The 23,680-nt window shown below is 32.3% G+C and overlaps 1 protein-coding gene across 3 annotated transcripts in view; it reads right to left on the bottom strand.

Moving 5' to 3' along the window:
• Positions 1–23,680, bottom strand: part of DACH1 (dachshund family transcription factor 1) — a 417,765-nt gene that overhangs the window by 110,392 nt on the left and 283,693 nt on the right. For all 3 annotated transcript variants that reach the window (XM_073795289.1, XM_033843676.2, XM_073795288.1), the window contains exons 4-6: positions 23,020–23,192; positions 9,809–9,944; positions 6,314–6,448 (exon numbers count right to left, since the gene is read on the bottom strand). In XM_073795289.1, coding sequence (XP_073651390.1) covers positions 6,314–6,448; positions 9,809–9,944; positions 23,020–23,192 — 444 coding nt within the window. The remainder of the gene's footprint in view (positions 1–6,313; positions 6,449–9,808; positions 9,945–23,019; positions 23,193–23,680) is intronic.

Raw genomic sequence — 23,680 nt, forward strand, 5'->3', positions numbered from 1 at the left:
CAATAAACATCTTAAATGAAGGGAATAAAATAATTTATAATAATTCATAAATAAATCATTACATGAAGCAAATTTGTATGTGGAGCTAATATGTTAATCTACTAGTAATTTACTCCTACCTCACTTTTAATGCTATAAAAATATTAGCTATTGGCATGACTACATAAAAATATTTCTTAAACAGTGAGGAAGTGAGTCATTCTGTGCCTATCAAAAAAGCTCAAAAAAATAAAGCTGAATAAGTGGAATAACTAATAGTCTATTCTGTTTTTTCCATGGGGAAAAGACATTTCATCTGACTAAGTAAAAGTAAAACTATTACAGTAAGTAAAATTATTATAAATGTATATTATTATTTATAATGTATCCAAAACTAAATACTCGCTAATAGCATTTAGTTCATGAAAATTATCAGCAGTGGTAACATGATTCAACTTTCTAAGTGTCCAAAAAAGTTTTTAAAACCTAAAGTTATGGATGTCCTGGAGAAGCAACTGACATCTTCGGCATCAATAAATGGCCCTATTTCTTTTAGTAATGTTCATATTAATTACATAATAATAAATTCCTGGAAAATGTAAACTTTAGGTAACATTGAGGTAGTTCATTTTATAAGTGGCTCACATATAGTGTGCTAACATTACCAAAATATAGAAATTTCTAAAGAAAAGCGTTTTTCACTCTGTGTACATCTATATAGTCACATGAGATACTAACAGGTTCAGATTTTTGATATATGTGTGTATGATATTTACTATAAATTAATTTGTGTAATGTTAATCTAGAATTGAAAAAAGGAAGTCATTTTTGAAGACAATCCTAAAAGTAGAATTTTTAAACAACGAGAAATGTGCAAAAGGAAATATATTTCAAAAAAATTATTTCCACAAATAGGAAAAAAGTGATGGCAGTCATTTAAGAAAGATGTTTTGTAGGAAAGTGGTCCACAAGGTTGGATGCTAAGAATAAAGCATTAATAAGAGGGTATCCCAATATGGCCAGTTTGCTAACTACTTTATTGCCTTTAGTGCTTTGTCCTCAAATTCAGAATACCAAAATGAGAACCTTCCATACAAGTCTGTTAACCATTGGAAATATTGGGCACTGCCAAGGAAGAATATGTGACAAAAGAAATGTTTCATGGCCTGAAGCAAATCCCCTGTATTTCCTGCCTCATCTTAAATTATTGCTGCTTCTAAAATGGCAAGAGATACAAACTATTATATATGGAATAATCTACAAGGATATATTGTACAACACAGGGAATATAGCCAATATTTTATAATAACTATAAATGGAGTATAACTTAAAATTGTGAATCACTATATTGTACAGCTGTAACATAATATTGTACATCAACTATACTTCAATAAAAATATATATAATTAGAAAAAATGAAAAATAAAAAATAAAATGTCAGGAGTCACCAATGAAAGTTGTCATATTTTTTATGAAAACAAATAAAGGGAAAAGCCTCAACCATAGGGAAAATTAGAATATATATGAAGAAAAATTCTGTGCAACTGTAGCAGCAAAAGAAGAAGGGAAGTTTTGTATTTCATATGGTTTATTTCACATATCTGACATTCAGTAAATTTTGATTATATCATTTTGGTTTATTTAGTCCAAGACTGAAATACACTAACATAAATTAGGTATCCAGTACTTAGCTCCAATTATAAATGCGCACATTTTCTATAATTGGAAAAAAGCTGATACTGTAGCATACAGTATCATATCTGTAGCATACATTTGATTTTTGGTTAGCAAAAAATTAGATAAATTCCATAATAACAAAAATGTGCATGTGAAACTACGTGCAAGGTATAAAACATGCTCAAAAATGTGTTGGAAATAGCAGCAATTAAAGCAATTTTAGAAAAAACAGGGAAAAAATTATGCATAAGAGAAGTAACACTGTAAATTAGCACCAAGAGACAGATTTTGTGGGGATAAAGAGAGAAGTGCAGCATAAAGAAACAGGGAGCCTATTTATATAATTTAAATGCCGGGCATATATTCAGAGAAAACTCTAATTAAAATGTACATGCACCCCAATGTTCATAGAATACCCAAGTCATGGAAGCAACCTAAGTGTCCATTGACAGATAAATGGATAAAGAAGATGTGGTACATATATACAATGGAATATTGCTCAGCCATAAAGAAGAATAAAATAATGCCATTTACAGCAACATGGATGGACCTAGAGATTATCATACTAAGTGAAGTAAGACAGAAAGACAAATATCATGTGATATCTCTTATATGTGGAATCTAAAAAAAAAAAAAGATACAAATGAGCTTATTTACAAAACAGAAACAGACTCACAGGCATAGAAAAAAACTCATGGTTACCAAAGGGGAAAGGGTAGGGGGAGGGATAAATTAGGAGTTTGGGATTAACATTTACACACTTCTTTATATAAAATAGATAAACAAAAGGGTCCTACTGTATAGGACAGGAAACTATACTCAATATCGTATAATAACCCTATATTGGAAAAGAATCTGAGAAATAATATATTATATATATACATACATATACATATGTAATTCTTTCATTGTTTCATATATATAAAGCTGAATCACTTTTGCTGTACACCAGAAACTAACACAACATTGTAAATCAACTATACTTCAATTAAAAAAAAAGAAAATGTCAATTAGTACTGCCTATTCCACTAAATTTAGACTGAGGGTAAAAATCAGCAATGTTTTTAAAATCCAGAAAGCTCTAGAGAACTTGCAGTATGTTTGGAAAAGTTAAAAGACATAAAATTGGTTTTGAGGCTATGAGCTGTATCATAGATTTCCTCAGCACATATCCTTGACAAACTCCTAATTTTAGTCAAAGTTCATACTATTAAAATCATTTCTCCTTACACTTGGGATGCTTGAAACAATATTATATGTCTATTACTTCTTGATACACTAACTTGTTTTTCATATTTATATTTTGAATGTACTTTAATTAAACTCTTCCTGGGTTCAAAAACCCATTAGAGTGTTTTTATTTTAAAAACTAAGTAGCAAATTTACTCAGCACTTAGTACTTCTGAGTTCTAACACCTGTAAAGCCACTGGTCCTTCAACTAATAGTGACGTAAATATTCTAATAAAGTCAATAGCTTTTTAATATTAAGAAGATTTTAAAATGCTTAAAAGTTACTGGTGATTAAGATTTTAGACCACAGTGATTCTCAGCATACAAACTAATTTTGGTATCTCTTTTTTTTTTTTTTTTTTTTTTTTTTTGCGGTACGCGGGCCTCTCACTGCTGTGGCCTCTCCCGTTGCGGAGCACAGGCTCCGGACGCGCAGGCTCAGCGGCCATGGCTCACGGGCCCAGCCGCTCCGCGGCATGTGGGATCTTCCCGGACCGGGGTACGAACCCCTGTCCCCTGCATCGGCAGGCGGACTCTCAACCGCTGTGCCACCAGGGAAGCCCATCAATGTTTTCTTAAGAATTGTTATCTTTTGAATGATTTAAAGTGGTCGGCAGCAAATTACATTTAAGAAGTTCAAGCCTAAAATGACACAAACATGTAATTAATTTCTCTACAAATGTCTCTAAATGAAGTCACTTGTTTTAATACAGATATGTGTAGTAAGAAATTTACAGGGCAAGTATGCAGCACATGATAAATGTAGTCATGAAAGAAAACAATTTTTAATTTAGTAGACCCTATCAATCTAGAAAGCCTATGAATATTTACTATTAATTCAGTATGCTGAAAAATACATAAAAGAGAGTACATAAAAGAGATGAGCATCATATAATAAAATTCTTACTGTAAGAGTATCAAAATCTATTACAATGTCCACGATTCCATAACTACATTTGAAATTATGAGTTTAAAGGTAGTTTCACATTTCTAGGGAGAATATTAAAAACTTACTTTCCTTTATAAAATATACATTAAAATATTGAAAAACTGTTGGGATATGATCAAGGTCTTTATTCTGACAGCAAAACCATTTAAAAAACTTAAGATGTGATAAGAAGTACCATTAGTGATATAGAAAGTTTTTGTGTATATTCCTGGCCAGAACATTCTACTGTTTCATATAAATGTATGTTCTAAAGGTTATGAAATTCCACCTTTTGCCTTTCATCATCGCAGTTATTTTAACTTTCACCATCTCTTAGAATCTTCTAGTAATTTAGCACAGATCAATATGCATTCATAGATTGTCTAGTCTGTTTAAAGCAAATGTAATACACACATGACTCCAAGGCGTATACAGTCTAGTACTGGAAGCAGACCAATGAAAAAATAACTTCCAAATAACAAGGAAAATGTTGTTATGAAGATTTGGAGGGCAGGCACACAGGAACACCAGCAGTGGGATCCCTATATCAACCTAGTATGGTATCTCAGGAAAGGCTCTATGATGGCAAAGTTAAAATAGTAGTAACAAATAGATGATGGGTATATAGACAGATGATGGGCAGATAGGCAGACAGAACTGAAGACTCACGGATAAAGAAAGTTACAAAAATTATAGTCAACTCAACTTGAAACATGAGAGTGTAGAAAGCTCCCACCAAAAATTCCAGTGAGATTCATTATTCCAATCATATTATTGGTCATTTCTTTGGTGGTCTCTTCACTACCACCTCCAGGCTTTTATATTTCACTCCCAACCTTTTTTCACCAAGGTTCTGCAAGAGAACTAAACCCTAATATCCTGACAACCACTGTATATCATAAAACTTCTCTCTTATGCATTTCAAGTGAAACTAGCTATGTAGCATCTATGGGAAAACTGAGAAATGAATCACTAAAATCATTTTCTATAGGGCTTCATTCTTTCATAGAACCCTAGTGGAGAATGGCTACTTAACCCAAATAATGAATTTTTATATTTCAATATTCTTACTTAAAACTTAAATCATCTATGCAGTTTTATATTTTATTACTATAAAAATTTCCATAATATTTCCTCAAATTTGTTTTTGATTAAATATAAAAGGTATATGTCAAAAGATACATAGGCATTATATATTTTTCTTCATTTTTGAAGAAGAACTCACAGAAAATTAGAATTAGACATTTAGAGGCAATCTTGTTCACTGATGCACTTGTATATGTTCCACCCAGCTTTGTGATAATATTTGAAAGCGAATTTTAAAATAAATAATTAGGAAGTTACCTTAATGCTGCTCTCAAATATGCCTAGATTTTGACATGTTAGCACCTAGAAAAGATTACCATTTTCTTATTAATTGCATAATGCCGATAATTTAATTTATAGAAATGCAGTGTTCTTTCTTCCTAAGGACTCAGCAGAGCTGTTTTCATGTTGAACAGAAAAATGTTTATGTAAGCATTTTTACTTTTTGTGAATAGTCATTTTCGAGGAAAAATGGTTGGTCCACCTAAACTCAGTCTTTCTCCAATCATGTCATTCTGATTATCTAAATAGCCAATTTTACTTATCTTCCTTTTTGACAGCCAATGAATTGTACCTTTTGTATAATTATGTTTTCCAAAGAAACAATCCTTTTCATAACGTTGATTACTTGATATTCATGTCAAAAAAGACAGTCAAAGTATCCAGTCTATATTATTAATAAAATTTGAAAATATTAAATTAAGATGAAAAAGATATGGCAGGGCTGCAGTGGTCCCAATTTAAATTTACCATTTGAAAACATTAATTTGCATCCAATAGCATAAATTTCCAACATGCATGTAAAATAATATTTCAATTCTCCATGAAAGTATTTCATGAAATAAGGCATGAAAAGACAAATTTTTGCCTGTGAAAATGAGTTAGGCTGGTACAAATAAAATATAAATAGGAAACTCTCACAGCTTTGCACAATCTTGGCTTTGTTATTTGTTGCATACACTTTAGAAACAACTACTAGTACATTGGTTGATAAGATTCACTATATTTCTTGGTTGATCAAATGACCATGTGTCTTTTAATCCAAAAAATAATCATAATAATCCTTTGTATATTGTCCTTGCTCTATTATGCTAAGTAAAATGACAATTGACCCTAAAAGCACAGAGAAAGAACAACTATAGTCCTTGAGGAACTCAGAGATAACAATTAAAACAAACAATTCTCTTTTTTTAAACGTACTGGAAAATAAATGAACATTTACCTGTTGTTTAAGATAAATATGTCTCATTCATATTTCTTTTTTGTTGAATAGGCATTTTACTTAATATTATAGGTTTTTTAAATGTTTATATGCCATCTTCTAATATAATCTAGAAATATACGTTGTTCTATGATTAAAACCTAGTTCATATGTTGAGCAGGAGAAACAAGACCTTATAATCATATATTACCTTTTTCAATATGCATCCTTTTTGACTCATGTCCCATGTCATGACCAGCCAAATCTCCCTCTTTGGGCCCAGGGAGTACGTTTGGTGATAAACCCATCAGCATCTGGTTCATGGACAAACCATTCTGATGGACAGCTGTCAAGTCAGAAACAAAATAATAAAGACTAAAACACCATAATATACAATATTCAAATAACTTATTTAAATTCTTTTGGACTCAGAAATAAATATAATACCATGGTGTAACTTTAAAATTATAATCTATCTCTAAGTTGAACACTGTGAGAACTGATAACTATGATAATTTTTGAGAACAAGCAGAAATATATTGAAAATGAAACTGCTTTATCTTATTTTTATTTCACATAAAATATGTATATTTTCTCATGTCTGGAATACTTTTGAATGGCCATACCCCTATAACCATTACAAATGAAATATTCAAGCTTTATCTAGTGTATCACATTCTCTCCTTAGCATATAACCTTCCTTAACTCTGCAAAAACTGCAACCTTAACGTTAGAACACTCTTTAATACTATAAAGTTAAAACATAATTTAAAAAAAATTCTAGTGGCATGAGAGGGCAAATAGTGTTTTCAACAAGTTAAGGCACTGACATAGCTGTTTCAAGAGTCCTATTCTAGTCAATAAAACACGAAGTTTCACAGATATCAAAGTACTTCTTTAAAAATTGGGATTTGAACTCAAATTTAAAAATAAAAGAGCCCAATTAATACCTATTAAATGGTTGAATGATTAGAAACAATAATTTCTTTCTTGAACTATTAAGAGTAACCTGTCACTACTAAAATGATAAAGCAGATGATCAAATACCCTTATGATCACAATCCAGTCAATAAATTTCTTAATAAATTACCCATGAAAATCTTGGTTTTGTGCAAAACTTTTGAAGAAAAATCATTCCATAAAACCTTACTTTCACTGCAAAAAGTATAGTTTTAAAATGTGTATAAAATAATATATAAGACTATGTTAGGAATTACCATTTGGAAATCACCGTAGTAATAATTGTTTCAGGGAAGAATCTTCAATGAACAATTGTGAAAGTAGTGAAGTGAAAGTTTGATGAAGAATAGAACATTTACATAATGTTAAGATATCTCCTCACAAGATACTTATTATCTACAAAGGTTAAAAACAACTTAAAAAGGAACTTTACAAGAGAGAAATCTAGAAGTCAGTCACTAACTCAGCCAAGTGATGGTTATCACAAGTATTGGCAAAATATCATATATCTTCTGAAATCATGCACTGAGAAGGACACACTATCATGCCTGTGTCATTCCTGCCAAAAATACATAACTTAAGTCAAATTATGAGAAAACATCAAAAATTTCCAACCTGAGGGACATTCTATAAAATAAATGGTATGCATTCTCCAAAAATGTCAAGGTACTGAAAGATAAAAAAGATTAAGGAACCATTTCAGATTTAAAAGGATTAAGGGCACATGACAAGTAATTTCAACATGTGATCCAGGATTGGATTTTGGACCAGGAAAGAAAAATCTCTTATTATTAAAAATATTAGTCAGGAAAAAAAGGAAAAAATAATAGTGGGAAAGCTGGTGAAATTTGAATAAGGTGTGCAGCTTATAGAATAGTATGATAATAGTCTTAATTTCCTGATTTTAACCACTATTCTGTGGTTATGTAAGGGAAATTCCTTGTTTGTACAAAATAAACAATGGAGTATTTGAGGTAAAGAAGCACAGTGTCTGTGATAAGGACAATAAGGTGGCATTAGGCTTTTATCAGGTATATCTTTCAGAAAGATCAACTGATTGAGTGAAACTGGATGGTAAATATTTAAGAATTTTTAATTATTTTTGAATTTTTTATGTTAGTCTAAAGTTAAAAATAAATATGCATACATTTGCACATGTATGTGTGTATATGCATATATGTGTACACGTGTGTGTACATGTGTCAATATTTCCATTTGGACAATTATGGTAGTCCATGCATGCAAAAGTAATTACTTTGTTTCTATCAAGAATTTTAAAATATGATTAGTAAAACAAAGACTGTATATCAAAACTCTCAAATCTTTCCCTATTTGTCTGTATTTCTGATTATTATGAAAAAAATATAATTTTCTTTTCTAGGACAGCTCCTTTCCAATGATACCTTAAAAAGCATTAGACATGAAACCAAATATTCATTATTAAATTTCTGATTCTAACGACAGCATGGCACAAAGGCATATCGAAAATATTTTATTTGAAAAATGCTTTGAAGTAGTGTTAACTGAGGTTTACCAGCCCCAGAAATATAATTGATTTGGCAATGATTATCAAGTGCTATATCCATTTTTATTAATAAACAGTAATAATCATCTCTTACAAACTTAGGGAAATATAAACAGGCTAAATAAAGTATACATATTTAGAATTACATTGAATTCTATGTAATTGTCAATGATTGACTATTTTAAAAATAATTTTATTACATACAATTTGACCAATATTTATGTTATCCGCCTCCACAGTATCTATATTGAGGATATGCAAACTTTCCTTTATAGCTTATAAAGACACTTTCTAAGAAATGCTTTTTTCTATTATGAAGATATTCTCAACAACCAAATAACTTCAATAAATTTTGTGTAATTAAATGAAGTTTATGCTATAAGCATGATTTCCTAAAATAATAACTAAAGTCTGTAAACAATACAGTAAGTATTGGTTTTAGCAACCAAGGTAGTCTGTTAATATGCTCATTTTATTGGTAAATAATATTAGATTATTGTACATACAAAAAATAACCAGTTAATTGAATGGTGTATTAACTTTACTCTTAATTTTCTTGGCCATAAGGACCAGGATTAAATATCTGAAAATGTGATCATGAAATAAAATATAACCTTACTTTTTAGAATTTAATAATAATAACATGTGATGATAATATGCATTATTGACTGTTACTAATTCAAATCCTAAAATTTAACCAATTTCACACTCTTCAATCTATTGATCTTCTGAATGACTACAAAATGTTTTAAAAATCAGTTATTTTGAATTCTATTTCTTTTATTCCTCTTTGTGGATGTCTTTGTCAATACAAGGATGAAGTTCAAAAATTACTGAATTTTAAAAAATGGCAGGGATGGGATTAAAGGAACGAAGAGGAATAAACCATAAACAGTATACTTGGACGCTAGGTATTTGAGAGTTGGAGGTGTTTACCTCAGAAACTAATCTAGAAGGTTACTTACTTTCTCTAACTGTTTCATAGCTCAAATCTTTATGTGTGGCATCAAAGAGAGGGAGTTTATATCAGAACCTGTTAATGTAGTACCATACCTCATGATATTGCAAACTGGGAGACATAATTTTGAGAGATGGCTATTGCTACAGAGCGTCAGAACATGATACATCTGAGATCTATTTGGAATGAGGGCATTTTGATTAAAAAAGCCAGCTGCACCTAATAAAGTTTAAAATGGTGACAAGTGGAAGTACGACACCTACGGATTCTGTCCGAGGAGCTCTCAGTCCGGGCTGGGGAGCTGGATACGCTGCTGCTGCGGTGTGATGATGGGTGGCTGCCAGGCCTTCGGCCCTCCTCCAGGGAGGGGGCAGGCGAGGGGCTGTCGGGAACACGCTCCTACACCACCATGGTTGGGGGGTGAGGAGGGGGGAGAAAAGAGGTAAATACATTGGACCTTTGCTTAAGGAATGTTGATTTTTCTTAATTCTATAGATACGTGAAGACAAACACATTTTTTCATCAACATTTATTTGGATTAAACGACACCTTTTATCTTGAGAAAAGTCAAAGTAAGGAAAGAATAGAAAGGAAAATGGCTCTATAGGTGAACATCGCTGTAGTAATGGTAAATGTCATGCCTTCTTTGGGTAAAAGGAGAGATCAAAAAAGACATCCAGTTTAGAACCATTAGACAACAAAGAATTAACAGAACAAAGCAGGTTTTAATTCTAGACAATTATTAATTTAAAAAATCTTTAAATAAATTATATTGCTTCAGCAAGTGTCTAGGATCATTTAACACACAGATTATCACCATGACATCATAATAATAATACCGGAGGCATTGTTAACACCTATTTCATTATGGGGCTGCTCTGGATATACTTAGTTACATTTTAAGGCATCATAGAAATCTATTATTATTTAACATTTGAACAATTTTCTTTGATTCTAATAATTTTCAGACTCCTAGCTCCAATGCAACCACACAAATATATTAGGGAAAATTCATGAAATATGTATTAGTTTTATCCCAGGGAAACCTGGTATCATGTTTCCTGATACTGTTCTATGTTAACACTCAGGTCCCACTCCATACCTTCCCCTTTAAGTTTTGCACCTTCCCTATGAGACCAATGTGCAAATGTATTGTATAACTGTCTCCAATGAGCTATTATAAATAGAGTTACTGATTAAGAAATAAGATACTCATTTGTTAATATTTTCTTCGAGCAACAAGATGTTTATAGCTTCAGCTATCAACACACACAGGCCTTGAAGAACAGTCTTTTCAATAATTCATAAATATTTGGAAGTGTACAAATAAACTGATACATGATACATAATAAATAATAAGTAAATTATTCCTGATTAGAGTGCAAAGATGCAAATATGAAAAAAAGCAGACTTTTTAAAAGAAAAAAGTTCTAAAATGGAATCGGCCTGTAGGAGGCTGTTTTCAAAATATCAAAGGCTAATGTAATATGGAAGACACACAAGGCTTTGTACTAACAGAGAAAGAGGGTCATATATGTCTTCAAACTCAAAAGTTCCTTTAAGCCTTGTGATGGGTTGCAATTCTACTTTGAATTAGAATCACCTGGGAAGTTCTTCAACATGCCTATGCCTGGGCTTTACTCCCCAAGATTCTGGCTTACTGAAGGTCATGAGTTGAATTGTGTCCCTCCAAAATGATTGAAGTCCTGACCCCCAATACCTATGAATGTAAGCATTTGGAAATAGGGTCTTTGCAGATGAAATTAGTTACAATGAGGTAATATTAAAGTAGGGTGGGCTCTTCATCCAACATGACAGATGTCTTCACAAGAGGACATTGTGAAGATATTGGAAAAATGTGAAAAATGGAAAAATTGTGAAGAGGGAAAAATGTCATGTGAAGATGAGGTAGAGATCTGAGCTCTGCAGCTGCAAGCCAAGGATTGCCAAGGATTGCCAGCCACCAGGCGAAACTATGGAGATGCAAGGAAGGATTCTACCTAGAATTTCAGAGGGAGCATGGTACTGCTGACATCTTGCTTTTGACTCCAGAAATGTGAGGGTATAAATTTCTGTTGTTTTAAGCCACCCAGTTTGTTGTACTTTCTCACAGCAACCTTATACACTGAGTCTGAAGGGGGGCCCAGAAGCCAGTATTTTTTAATGCTCTCCAGGCGATTTTAATGTATATCCAAGACTGAGCACCACTTGTTTCATACCCTTTTAATTTTTCAGTCCTACACATTGTCAATAAACATCTTCAACAGAGGTTCTATTCTTGAGGATCATGACAAATAAAATGAAAGTAACCCTCAAGATAGCCAAGCCCTCTTCCAAAATCCATACATAAAACTGTTTCTCAATATATATACCATAAAATAAAAAAATAGTCCCAAAAGGAACTTTACAACAAATAATTTGCCAGGTCAAACAATATTGTACCAAAAGGAAAAAAGAAAAATGTCAACTAAATTCTACTCTCAAAAGTTGCAAGACGTATTTTTAAACTCTATGTCTCAACATGCAAAATGAACACAATATTAGTTATTTTTTCCACAATAAATAAATCAAACAAGCTATGCTTCTAAATGGTATAAGTTCTTTAGTTCACATGGCAAACAAATGACCTACATTTCTAAAAAACAAACACATATACGATTTAAAAGAGCGGAGAATCCACATCTGGATGCCAAAAGTTACTTCCTATCTTCTAATTATAATTTAAAAGCAGCTGGGATTATAAATCTTTCTTCTTAACATTCACCCCTACCTTAAACTATGAAGCAGCTTCAAACTGTACATTTATTATGTGTTCAGTTTGATGAGTTTTGTCGAGATCTAGACTGTTTCCATAACCCCAGAAAGATTTCTCATGCCCCTTCCCAGTCTATTCCTTCTATCCCCAGAAGCAACGTCTTTCTGCATTCTATCACCAGGGAGTAGTTTGGCTGGTTCTAGAATTTCATAAAAATGGACTCATATAGTACATACTTTTTATGTCTGGTTTTTTTTACACAACGAAATGTTTTTTAGATTCATTCAGGTTATCGCATGTATTAATAGTTTACCTTTTTTACTTTTTAATATATTCAATTGCACAAATATCCCACAATTTTTAATTTAAAAATAAGGCAATAAAGTTCACATCAAGTCTTTGCAATCACAAATCAAAGGATAATCTTGGCTTCTGTGCAGCATTCAAAGGCTGGAGTTTGTATCATTTTTGGAATATCTGTGCATTTATTATAGAGTATGGATTTATAAAACTGTATAGAACTCCTTTTTAGTCTGTATAAATGTATTAATAAGCCATGCTATAGTTAACTGCATACATGACCAGATATACATGATATAGAGTCTAACCTTGATTTCTCGAAATTCTGATAAAGAGGTACATAAGTTTGATAAGCTTTAAAGCTAATTCCTAATACATCTAATTCTTAACGCTTGGATTATGCAGAAACACATGGTATATATTTAGGAAACAACATTATTATATTTTTATATAAATAAAATTTTCTAAATTAGCCATTCTATTTTCTCCCAAAGTCATTCAATCAATGTTTATCCATCAATACATTTTAATATTCCTCTGAATAATTATGTAAGTGATCATATTTTCAGTGGCATGTGTTTAGCCAAACAGAGGTAAAGTGCAATCTTGAAATAAATCAATCCCTCTAAAATCATTTTGCAAGTCTGAGTTTCCTGTCATAATAGATTTCTCAGTGGCACTAATGGAAAGCATGAGAAACTGATTTTTTCCTGAGATATTTAACTCATAAAATATGTAAATATTTAGTGCACAAAACTCTAGTAACAATGATTGTGCCATTGAACAATTATTTATTTATTTTCCACATAAGTATAACAATTTTTTCATTAGTCAATTTTATTTAACTGTAAAAGTTTTCCTTGATGATTCTTTTCATTCATGCATTATTCACTTATTCACTTATACATTCATAACACTCTAAAGGTCACATAATAAACTAAGTCAAAAATAAGCTAGATTAAAATCTTAATGTAAAATAATATTAAATCATAATTTAAGGCTTAGGAAACATAGGTGAAATTGTAGTATTTATTTTAGCTTTAGCTTATTTTTACTTTAATTATATTTTTTGTCTAAGAACAAAGGATACAGACAATATTTAATACTTTTACTTAAAGAAATATTTTAATTTATGCAAATTTTTATGCTTTAGAAGCTTAAGTATTTAATTGAAACTTTCTATAAACTGAGACACAACATATTCAGTCATTTCACTTAATGTATAATTTCAATCTTTGGAACATGATGTATTGTTCTTTGAAGAATTTCATTAAAGTAAAATCCATTGAGCAAGTAAGATTTGAATACATTGTTGCACAATAAATTAATTTATTTCAACAGCTTAATTCTTTTATCATATTTATATGCTTGCCTTTCCAGAGTATGCTATAAGATGGAGAATAATGGAGACAGTAAAGAATTGCTTAGGAGAGAATCTCATAATTATTACTGAAACAAAATAGATAATGAGTTTTATTCAGACATAATAAGAAAGAAGCAGTTCAATGTCTATAGGGAAACTATGTAAACTGGATTTATCATTTCATTTGTGTGAGACCCTTTAACCTCCAAAATGGCCCTAAAGTAGGACAAAGAGGAAGAATATTTAATTTAATACTTCAACACACTGCTTTACAGTCCTGCATCATAACTCCACCAATCAATAAAACACAATCTTTTGCAGTGTTCCATCTTTATAAAACTAGCCACAATAATAAATGAAAATGTAAGAGGAATACACTCTCACTGAAAAAAAAAAAGGTCATACTAATAAACTAATGGTATCAGAATAACAATAAAGGGAAAGCTGCATTTATTGCCTCTAGGTAGAACAAGAAGTATTGGTCTCTACCACAATTCAGAATCAAAGGTGGAATTTAAAACAATGAATTCTAAAATTCCAAAATAAAAAGGAGTTTGGGATTAACATATACACACTACTATATATAAAATAGATAACCAACAAGGACCTACTATATAGCACAGGGAACCATACTCAATATTTTGTAATAACCTATAAGGAAAAAGAATCTGAAAAAGAACATATATACATATATCTAGCTGAATATATACCTATATACATATATAGCTGAATCACTTTGCTGTACAACCAAAGCTAACACAACATTGTAAATCAACTGTACTTCAATAAAAAAATAAATTAAATAAAAATTAAATAAAACATATAAAATATTCAGTATTACACACGTGATTAATTAAACATTAAAAAATGTATTGTGTCTGCTGCCTCATCTCCACCACAAAATGCATTATATTTTATCAACTTAAAATATTTTCTTAGAGTAAGATTAAATAATCACAACTTATTTCTCTAAATGGGTTATTTCATTTAGCTTTACTTTATATTGCTCTCTTTAATTATCTTCATTTTCATCTCTTTATCAGTTAGCAATTCCCTTATTGAGTATGTTATAGAAGTGGGGAGAAGATATTCTAATAATTTATCTTAATACAACTTTTATCTTATGAAATTGAAGTTGACTAGCACTTTATAAAACCTAAACTCCTGAGCTTTAACACAACTCAGACTTCATTCGTTCAGAGAATATTTACTAAGCACTTAATATATGCCAGTGTTCTAGGCTCTGGTTACACGTAAGTAAACAAAACTGACAAAACTCCTTTCCCTCATGGAGCATATATCATCAGCTAGTAAATACTGTTAGTGAAATCCAGAATCATACACACTGATTGTGACACCCATATTCTCTTATTCTGGAAAAGTGAACTGAAAGGATAAATAATAGGATTGGGATTCTGGGTTTAGGAAAATGTTAAAAAGTACTTCTGGAAGACATAAACAAACCTAACATACTTGCATCTGGTAGAATATCTGGTAGCCACCATCAAAACTCCTTAACTCAGAGTTCTAAATTGAGGCTTCAAGGGATATTTACATAGCTCTTTTTATTTGTTTTGATGATGATACTCAAGAAATACTCAATTTTGCTAAATGGGAAAGTGGTAAGACCCATGAGTGTAGTCATAAACAACATCATTTTATTCTCCTACTGTCTCTTCAAACTTATTCAGTGTTGATAGGGAACTATATTTTTCCCATATCTGTATGAAAATTCAGGCAGCCTAGTAACTTTCCAGATTCTTATTTGGTAATATAAACTCCTACAGTTACTTTGAGCGGCAAAAGGCAGTCTCGACTCAGAAGTTATACCTCAGGCTTCTGTAATAATAAATACTATTATCTTAATTAAAAGAGAAGTCCCTCCTTTTCTATAGTCAAGTAGGTAGAATAGAGGGAGGAGAGCAAGGAAGAAATGGTAAGTTCTGATTTGGCCAGCATTGCCATCAATTGGCATCACTCTGTTCGTGCCAAATGTTTAAAGCCAACTTTTTATCTAGTTAAGGCACTGTGTATGTTCTAAGTGGCCACCACCTCTATGAACTGCTTACAGTTCCTTGATGGGTCTAATTCGTCTCGGTGTTCCTCTGTCCTCTGAATTTCTGGCGTAAGTGCATCTGGATGCTTGATTCAAGTTGATCTGGGGGCAAGAGTACTTCATAGATGGTGGTGTATGCTTTCACTGGAAGTGCATAATGTCTTCTTGGTTGCATTTTATGATGCCAGCCACCACTGATAATCATAGCCCAGATTCATCACTTCATTAGGACGTGCAATTTGATGGATTCGAAATATATCATTCCATACTCATTTATTTGCAATATTTCATTCCATACTCATTTATTTATATGAATAGAAAGTTTCTCTCATGCATCATTGTGTTATCCTGAGGGACAGTCTGTATGGGAAAGGCAGGAAAATGCTTGACTCCACCCCTTTATCCTTTATTTAAACCCTTATTTGTCCTTTAAAAGAATCAATTCCCTAGAATTCTCCAAGGGAGAATTGTATTATATTTAGTATTATTATAAACTCATGGATCTAAATATGTTTTATATTTCAATACACTGATGTATGGCATCCTTAGTGGTAGTTGTGTTTTAATACTTCCTTTTTCTTGTTAGCATTCTCTTTTCATATTTAATATCAATACCCAAATAAACATGAAGAGAGAAGACTTAACTGTTTCTCTAAATCCAGGTAAAATTTAGACGAAATAGTTTTCTTGCAAAAAAAAAAAAGTTTAAAAGTGATGCATACATCTAGAGTTATTTATGGTTGTCCCAAGATAAACTATTCTGTACTCCAAAGCAAACATGAGGTAAATGACATTGCTGTAAGATTTTTTAATCTACTTCAAGAATCTGGTTACTCTGGTTCTAGTTTTTATGATCTTTAAACATTTTGAACTTCATGCAAGTAAAGTCCTATTTACTGATATAGCATTTTAGGGACCTGTTTTGAAAAAAAGTATTAGAGAATGGAAAATGTATACATTGTATTTAAAATTTTTTTCAATGTTTAATTCTTTAAATGAGAATGTCATAAACAATCTCTATTTCTCTCTCTCTCTCTCTCTCTCACACACACACACACACACACACACACACACACACTCACACACACACACACAAAACAGCAGATTGGCAGAGAAAACTAACAAAGTTAAGTCATATTCCCTGTTCTCAGAAAAATGCTGTAATGTGGCATGTGAGGAAAGATTATTCAGTAATGTAGAATAATATGAATGTTGCCAAATTTCTCAAAAACAATTCCATATTATCACTAAAGAAAAGTGAAATCTGGAAAAAAAATACATTTAAAAGTCTGCTTTATATACTACTGAACTAGCAAACCCACCAAAAGCAAAATACACTACTTTTGTTAGGTGAAAAGGGTTGAACAAGCAAAAGAGCGTGAGAGAGACAGAGAGAGAGGTCTTACTATATAATTGCAACTATATTTCAAAAGCCTGACACAGATTCCCTATAAAATTCTAGAACTTATTTTTAAACAGAAGATTGTGAATACTTGGGGGGGAAATAAACCAGTGATAATATGAAGATAATGTCACTATAGAAAGTCTTCTAATGATTTTATAAATACTAATTTACTCATTATGACAACCTGATGAGGTAATAATGATATAATCCCCATTGTACGGAAAAGGAAACAAAGACAGGGATATTAAGTGACTTTTACAAGGTCATAAGACTAGGAGATGGCAGAGCTGGAATATAAACCCAGGAAGTCTTCCTCCAGAATCCATGTTTTAAACCACTAAAATATGTTGTCTTGCTTCTTTTTAATTTTCTTTTTATTTCAGAAAGAACCATTTTTTAAAAATCCTTATGATATCATTGTGAATTTATTAAATAAAAGTGAGAAAAATATTGATTCATTCAGGGGGATTTGGGGTTACTTGATGAATGATTCCCAAAGAGAACCAATTAGTAGAACATTTCAGCCTATTAGAAAATCTCTAATGACAAGAGGAATTGATCTCTTGATTTATACTGTTTATTTTCCTCAGTGATTTAAAGTAATACAATCCTTTTACAATTTGGAAATGATACAAAGATGGTATAAATAGCTAATATGATAGTTTGGAATATTAACACTCAAGAATATCTAAAGAGCCTAAATCAATAGACTGGAAAATAAAAAAAAATTAATATGGATAAATGCAAATTCCTAATACAAGTAAAAGATAAAGAATTGGCTTAGTAGAATTTCATGTCAAAAATGCATGAGATTTACCGAGTCACACATTCAACTAGCAAAAATAGTTATGAACTATGACTAAATTTATAAACTATTGTCCAAACTGAGGTTTATGTTAGTTCTGGTCTCTTCACTGATGGGTTCACTTCTAGAGTAATATGCAGGAGAGGGGTAGTGAGGAGGGGGCTTATTTAAGAAAAGGAAGGTCAACCAAGAGGCTTGATGAAAAATTGTCAGAAGAAATTAGAATTTTGGTCTGGAAAAAAGAAACACCACAGGTACTATAGCAGAGGACTTAAATATTTAAATAGAACGCAGAAGAATTAGGAGACATTTTTTCCAAGAAAATAAAGTTAAAGTAGAAGCTATTGAGAGGAAAATTTTAATTTGATCAATTAATACCTTCACACTCTTAAATTTGCTGAAAATAGAATAGGCCTTCTATAAAATAGATATATAAAAATGGGTAGAGAGGATGCAGGAATGCTTTCTCCACCACGGAGGGAGCTGGATTACAAAACACCTAACATCCCAAGCCTATGACTCTTCATGTTCTATGAATATTAAACAGTAAAAGTGTATGGGTTTCACTGATACATAATAGACTAATACAGAATGTCTAATGATTTAATATAATCTTAGACATTTAGCTATTTGGGATTTAAGGTAGAATTATTATTGTATAAACAGTATATGTCCTTTTCCTCCCTCCTCGAAGTTACCTTACTAAAATATTTACAGTAGTCCAAGACAATCAACCAGAGAAAATCTAAATTCAGTACTTTAGCAGACTGTCATGGAGGCTTGCATTTAAAGTAAATAACAATGTCATGGTGGTACTGTCCTCACCTATATAATTTTCTTTTCCTCAATGCTTTTAATTTCTTTTCCTTTCAATGCCAAATCCTATGGCTTTATGGTGTTTGACAGTTTAGTTTGTGCTGCTTCCATTTACCACAGCCTAAGATCCACATGGGTTTGAGTTAATCAGAACTCAAGGATTAGCAAAATTTTCCTATAAAAAGCTAGCTAGCAAATATTTTATTCAACACTGCCTTTGTATTTGAAAGTACCATAGACATTATGTAAATTAGAGTGTGGCTAATATCCAGAAAACTTTATTTATGGACACTAAAATTTGAATTCCATATAATTTTCATGTGTCATGAAGGATTATTCTTCTTTTGATTTTTTTTCCAACCAGTTAAAAATGTAAAATCATTCTTAATTCATGGTCCATCCAAAAACTGACAGCAGCGTAGGTTTTACCCAAGTTCAGCAGCTTGCAGACCCTGCTCTACTGCTTGAACTGGTAGGTACATTTTCATAAATAGGTTTATAAGAAAATCATTGGAGTTCCTTTAGTTCGTAGAAATAGATAACAAAACATTTTTTTAAGCTTGTAACTCTGAGAGCTATGTTTTTGCTTTTCTTCTGTCCTACAAATTCTTTTTGCTATTCTCATTTGGGTTGAGTTTTAATTTTAATTCTTGTCATTACTGTCAAAAAATGTAAATAGCACATTCCTGCATATGGACCATCCCTCAAAGCCTATTTTCTCTTGTTTTATCATTTCTTCCAGTGGGGGTAAATCTTTGGTATTTAACATTTCACTTTTAATTGGCCTTCATATTTAGAATCTTTTCAGGCAAACAAACTTGTAGGCTCTATTCTAATTACCCACTTGGGCCCCTTACTCTTTAAAGTGACATAAGAGTCAACCATTTTCTTTGGGGAAAATAAAAATTTCCCCTGAATTAAGTTTAATTAATATGTATCATATGAGTTTACTAAACACTGCTTCGAATGAGTGAGACAATGAGAATGTTGAATTCTCAGTAATAACTATTATCAAAATTGATCATAAATTGAATCGATATCTTGATAAATAAATCGGTTCCCTCACTGATGACAATGTAGCATTCAGTGGCATTCTCTCAGGAAAGAATATTTTGGTAGCTGAGCTTGGCCTCCTGTGATATTTCTTGTTATTTTCCTCTGGTAAGGATTCTTCCGAAAATTATTTAAGGAGCAAGTACACATCTTTGTTTATAGAGTATTATTATATGAAAAATTCCTACTTGCATATTATTCAACTTTCTATATAAGTAATGACAGGGTCTTTACAAAATGTATAATGACTTGAATGCATCACAATAATACCATATAGAGTACTTTCATTGCCCTAAAAACCCCCTGTTCTCCATCTTTTCATCCTCTATTCCCACCCACTAGCAACCACTGATCTTTTTAGGATCTCCATAGTTTTGCCTTTTCCAAAGTGTCCTACACTTGAAACAATACAGTGTGTAGCCTTTTCAAACTAGCTTCTTCAACTTAGCAGTGGGCATTTGAGTTTCCTCCATACCTTTTCATGGCTTGATAGTTCATTGCTTTTTAGCTCTGAATAATATTCCATTGTATGGTGGTGAGAATTCAGCTAAGCTACTCTGTGGTATTGCTGCTTCAGCATCCATTTTGTTTGACCACGTGGCCTACAGGGACCTTAAACTGACACTAGCCCCCTTCATGCAAGTGCATGCTCTAGACAGCAGCCAAAGTCATAAGCAAATGTAAGTCCCTGGTATGACTTCCCCAAAAGCCCTTGTGATCAACAGTCTTCTTAAATAAGACCCCTGGGAGACTTACCAAAACCCTACTCTTTTGGTTTGAATTGACCAATCCAGCCCCAGCCTGGAAATCCTGAAATACCCCACCCATGGTTCCTAATAAAGCCATTTGCCTCAGGTCCTGCCTTGTTCTCTCTGTCTGCACTCTGCCTTGACCCCCCTGTCTGGTCCCCTGAGGCATGCCAAGTACTTCCTCCATGACCTGTGAGTAATAAACTTCTCTATTTCATTTTTTCTTGTGGTCTGTTGTTGAATCATGGCTCACTCACTTAACAAATGCTAATTCAGTTTTTGGAAGTATAGCTGACTTACAATGTTAGTTTCAGGCGTACAACACAGTAATTCGATATTTTTATAGATTACTCTCCATACAAAGTTATGACAAAATATTGACTATATTTTCTGTGCTGTACATTACATTCTTGTAGCCTACTTATTTATACCTAGTAGTTCAGTACCTCTAATCCCCTTCACCTATTTTGACCCTCCCTCCCAACCCTCTCCCTTCTGGTAACCACTAGTTTGTTCTCTGTATATGTGAATCTGTTTCTGTTCTATTTGTTCATTTGTTTTATTTTTTAGATTCCACATATAAGTGAAAACATACAGTATTTGTCTTTTTCTGTCTGACTTATTTCACTAAGTATAATACCCTCCAGGCCCAACCACATTGTCACAAATGGCAAACAACAAAGTCATCGCACATGGAGGTACACAATTTTTTTATCCAGTCACCTCTTGAAAGGCATCTTGGTTGCTTCCAAATTTTGGCAATTATGAAAACAGCTGCTATAAATACCCATGGACAAATTTTTGTATAGACCTAAATTTTCAACTCCTTTTGATAAAAATTATACGGTTGTAGGGTAAGAGTATGTTTAGTTTCATTAGAAACCACCAAACCATCTACTAAAATGGCCATACCATTTTGCATTACCACCAGCAATGAATAAGAATTGTAACAAGGCCTTTTATGTAAAATATGCTCCAGAGACTCCCCTAAACTCACATGTATTATATTCAGAAAAACAAGATAATAATTATGTCAAATACGGATAATGCAGCATGAGGTATCTTTTACTTAGTTTAAAAATTAATAATCTATTCTGACAATGCAAATGGTACGGATGAACCTATTTTCAGGGCAGGAATAGAGACGCAGAAGTAGAGGATGGATGGGTGGACACAGAGGGGGAAGGAGAGGGTGGGATGAATTGGGAAACTGGGATTGACATATATACACTACCATGTGTAAAATGGATGGCTAGTGAGAACCTGTTGTATAGCACAAGGAGCTCAGCTCGGTGCTCTGTGACGACCTAGATGGGTGGGATGGGGTGGGTGGGAGGGAGGTCCAAGAGGGAGGGGATATATGTATACATGTAGCTGGTTCACTTTGTTGTGCAGTGGAAACTAACACAGCATTGTGAAGCAATTATACTCCAGTAATAAATAAATAAATAAAGTACTTTGATTTAAATATACATTATAAAATAATATGAATGAAAAAGTATACACACACACATATTTAAAAGTATACACATACCTCCCCACACACATATACAGAGAGAGCCAGAGAAGTGTGTATATATACACATATGTGATACCTGTATAACAGTAATGTTATCTTCCACTTACTGTGTATTTTTGAATTTACAAAAAATTTCAATTTTATTATTTCATTTAGTTTTTACACCCACACTGTATTACGCATTTTTTTAGTGTAGAAATAATCAGAAAGATTTAGCTACATGCCCAAGGTGACATAGCTAGTTAAGTGGCAGAACCATAATTTAACCCTTCTGGTCTTCTGAAAACAAATCAGATACCATTTCCCACACCTTATGGCTCATAACACCACACACACATACACACATACACACAAACACAAACACAACCATGCATATAAGCACATACACACAATTTGAAGTATATCATTTAAAATGCTATGTTCATCTCTCCCTTAGTAGATATAATAGAGAACTTCAAGTTAGCCTAATACTGCCTAAATACTGTACCCCTGGTTCTAATTACTATAAGTGACTTTTTTTTCTCATAATCTATTCACTATCGCTTAGCTTTTTAGAGTTAGAACTACTTGTGGAGTAAGAAAAATGGATTGAGTGATGGTGGCTTAAGATGATTTTGGCTTAAGGCAAATCAATCATGTAATTAAACAATTACCTTAATAACAGATGTCTCAACTCTGGATGGGGGACTCTGAACTTGTGCTGCTGCCGCCATATTGGCAATGGTGCTGAGATGGTTCATCTGGCTCATTGCCATGGTGACAGATGCTGGAGGTAGGCTGACAGGAATTAGAGGGTGGGGCATCATCATAAAAGGCAGTTCCAGTCCTGTAAAAAATACACATATATCATCATTTCTCTATTCAAGTAAAACAATGAAACATGGTATATATCATTAATTAAAATGGCTAAGGATATAAATCATTGAAAATTGAAGCATTATAAAATGTTCTAATAATGAGAGTCAAAGGAAAAATATTTGTCCTCTTTGCATGCAACAGTACCCACTTATCACTTAGGGAAATTAGGCTTAAAGCTAGCCAGTTTGGTGCCATGTTTTATCACTCACCACTTTTCATTTGTGTTTAATACAAACAGTTCTTTGCTACATTATTCTTCTGATCAGTCTAATTCTTGTTTAAAATACTATGGTTTTCTTTATCACGTTTAGCTGTCTAAATGTAGTGTACCTATCTACTATGTCCTATATTTCACTATCTGATCATTAGATTTTTTTATTCTTTGCAACTTTCATTTTTAGTGCTAAAAAATGCCATCGTACAACTTGGCAGAAGGTGGCTCTGCTGAAGATGGCG

The sequence above is a fragment of the Tursiops truncatus genome, chromosome 18 (assembly GCF_011762595.2).
Source record: "Tursiops truncatus isolate mTurTru1 chromosome 18, mTurTru1.mat.Y, whole genome shotgun sequence".
In the NCBI taxonomy this organism is placed as follows: domain Eukaryota; kingdom Metazoa; phylum Chordata; class Mammalia; order Artiodactyla; family Delphinidae; genus Tursiops; species Tursiops truncatus.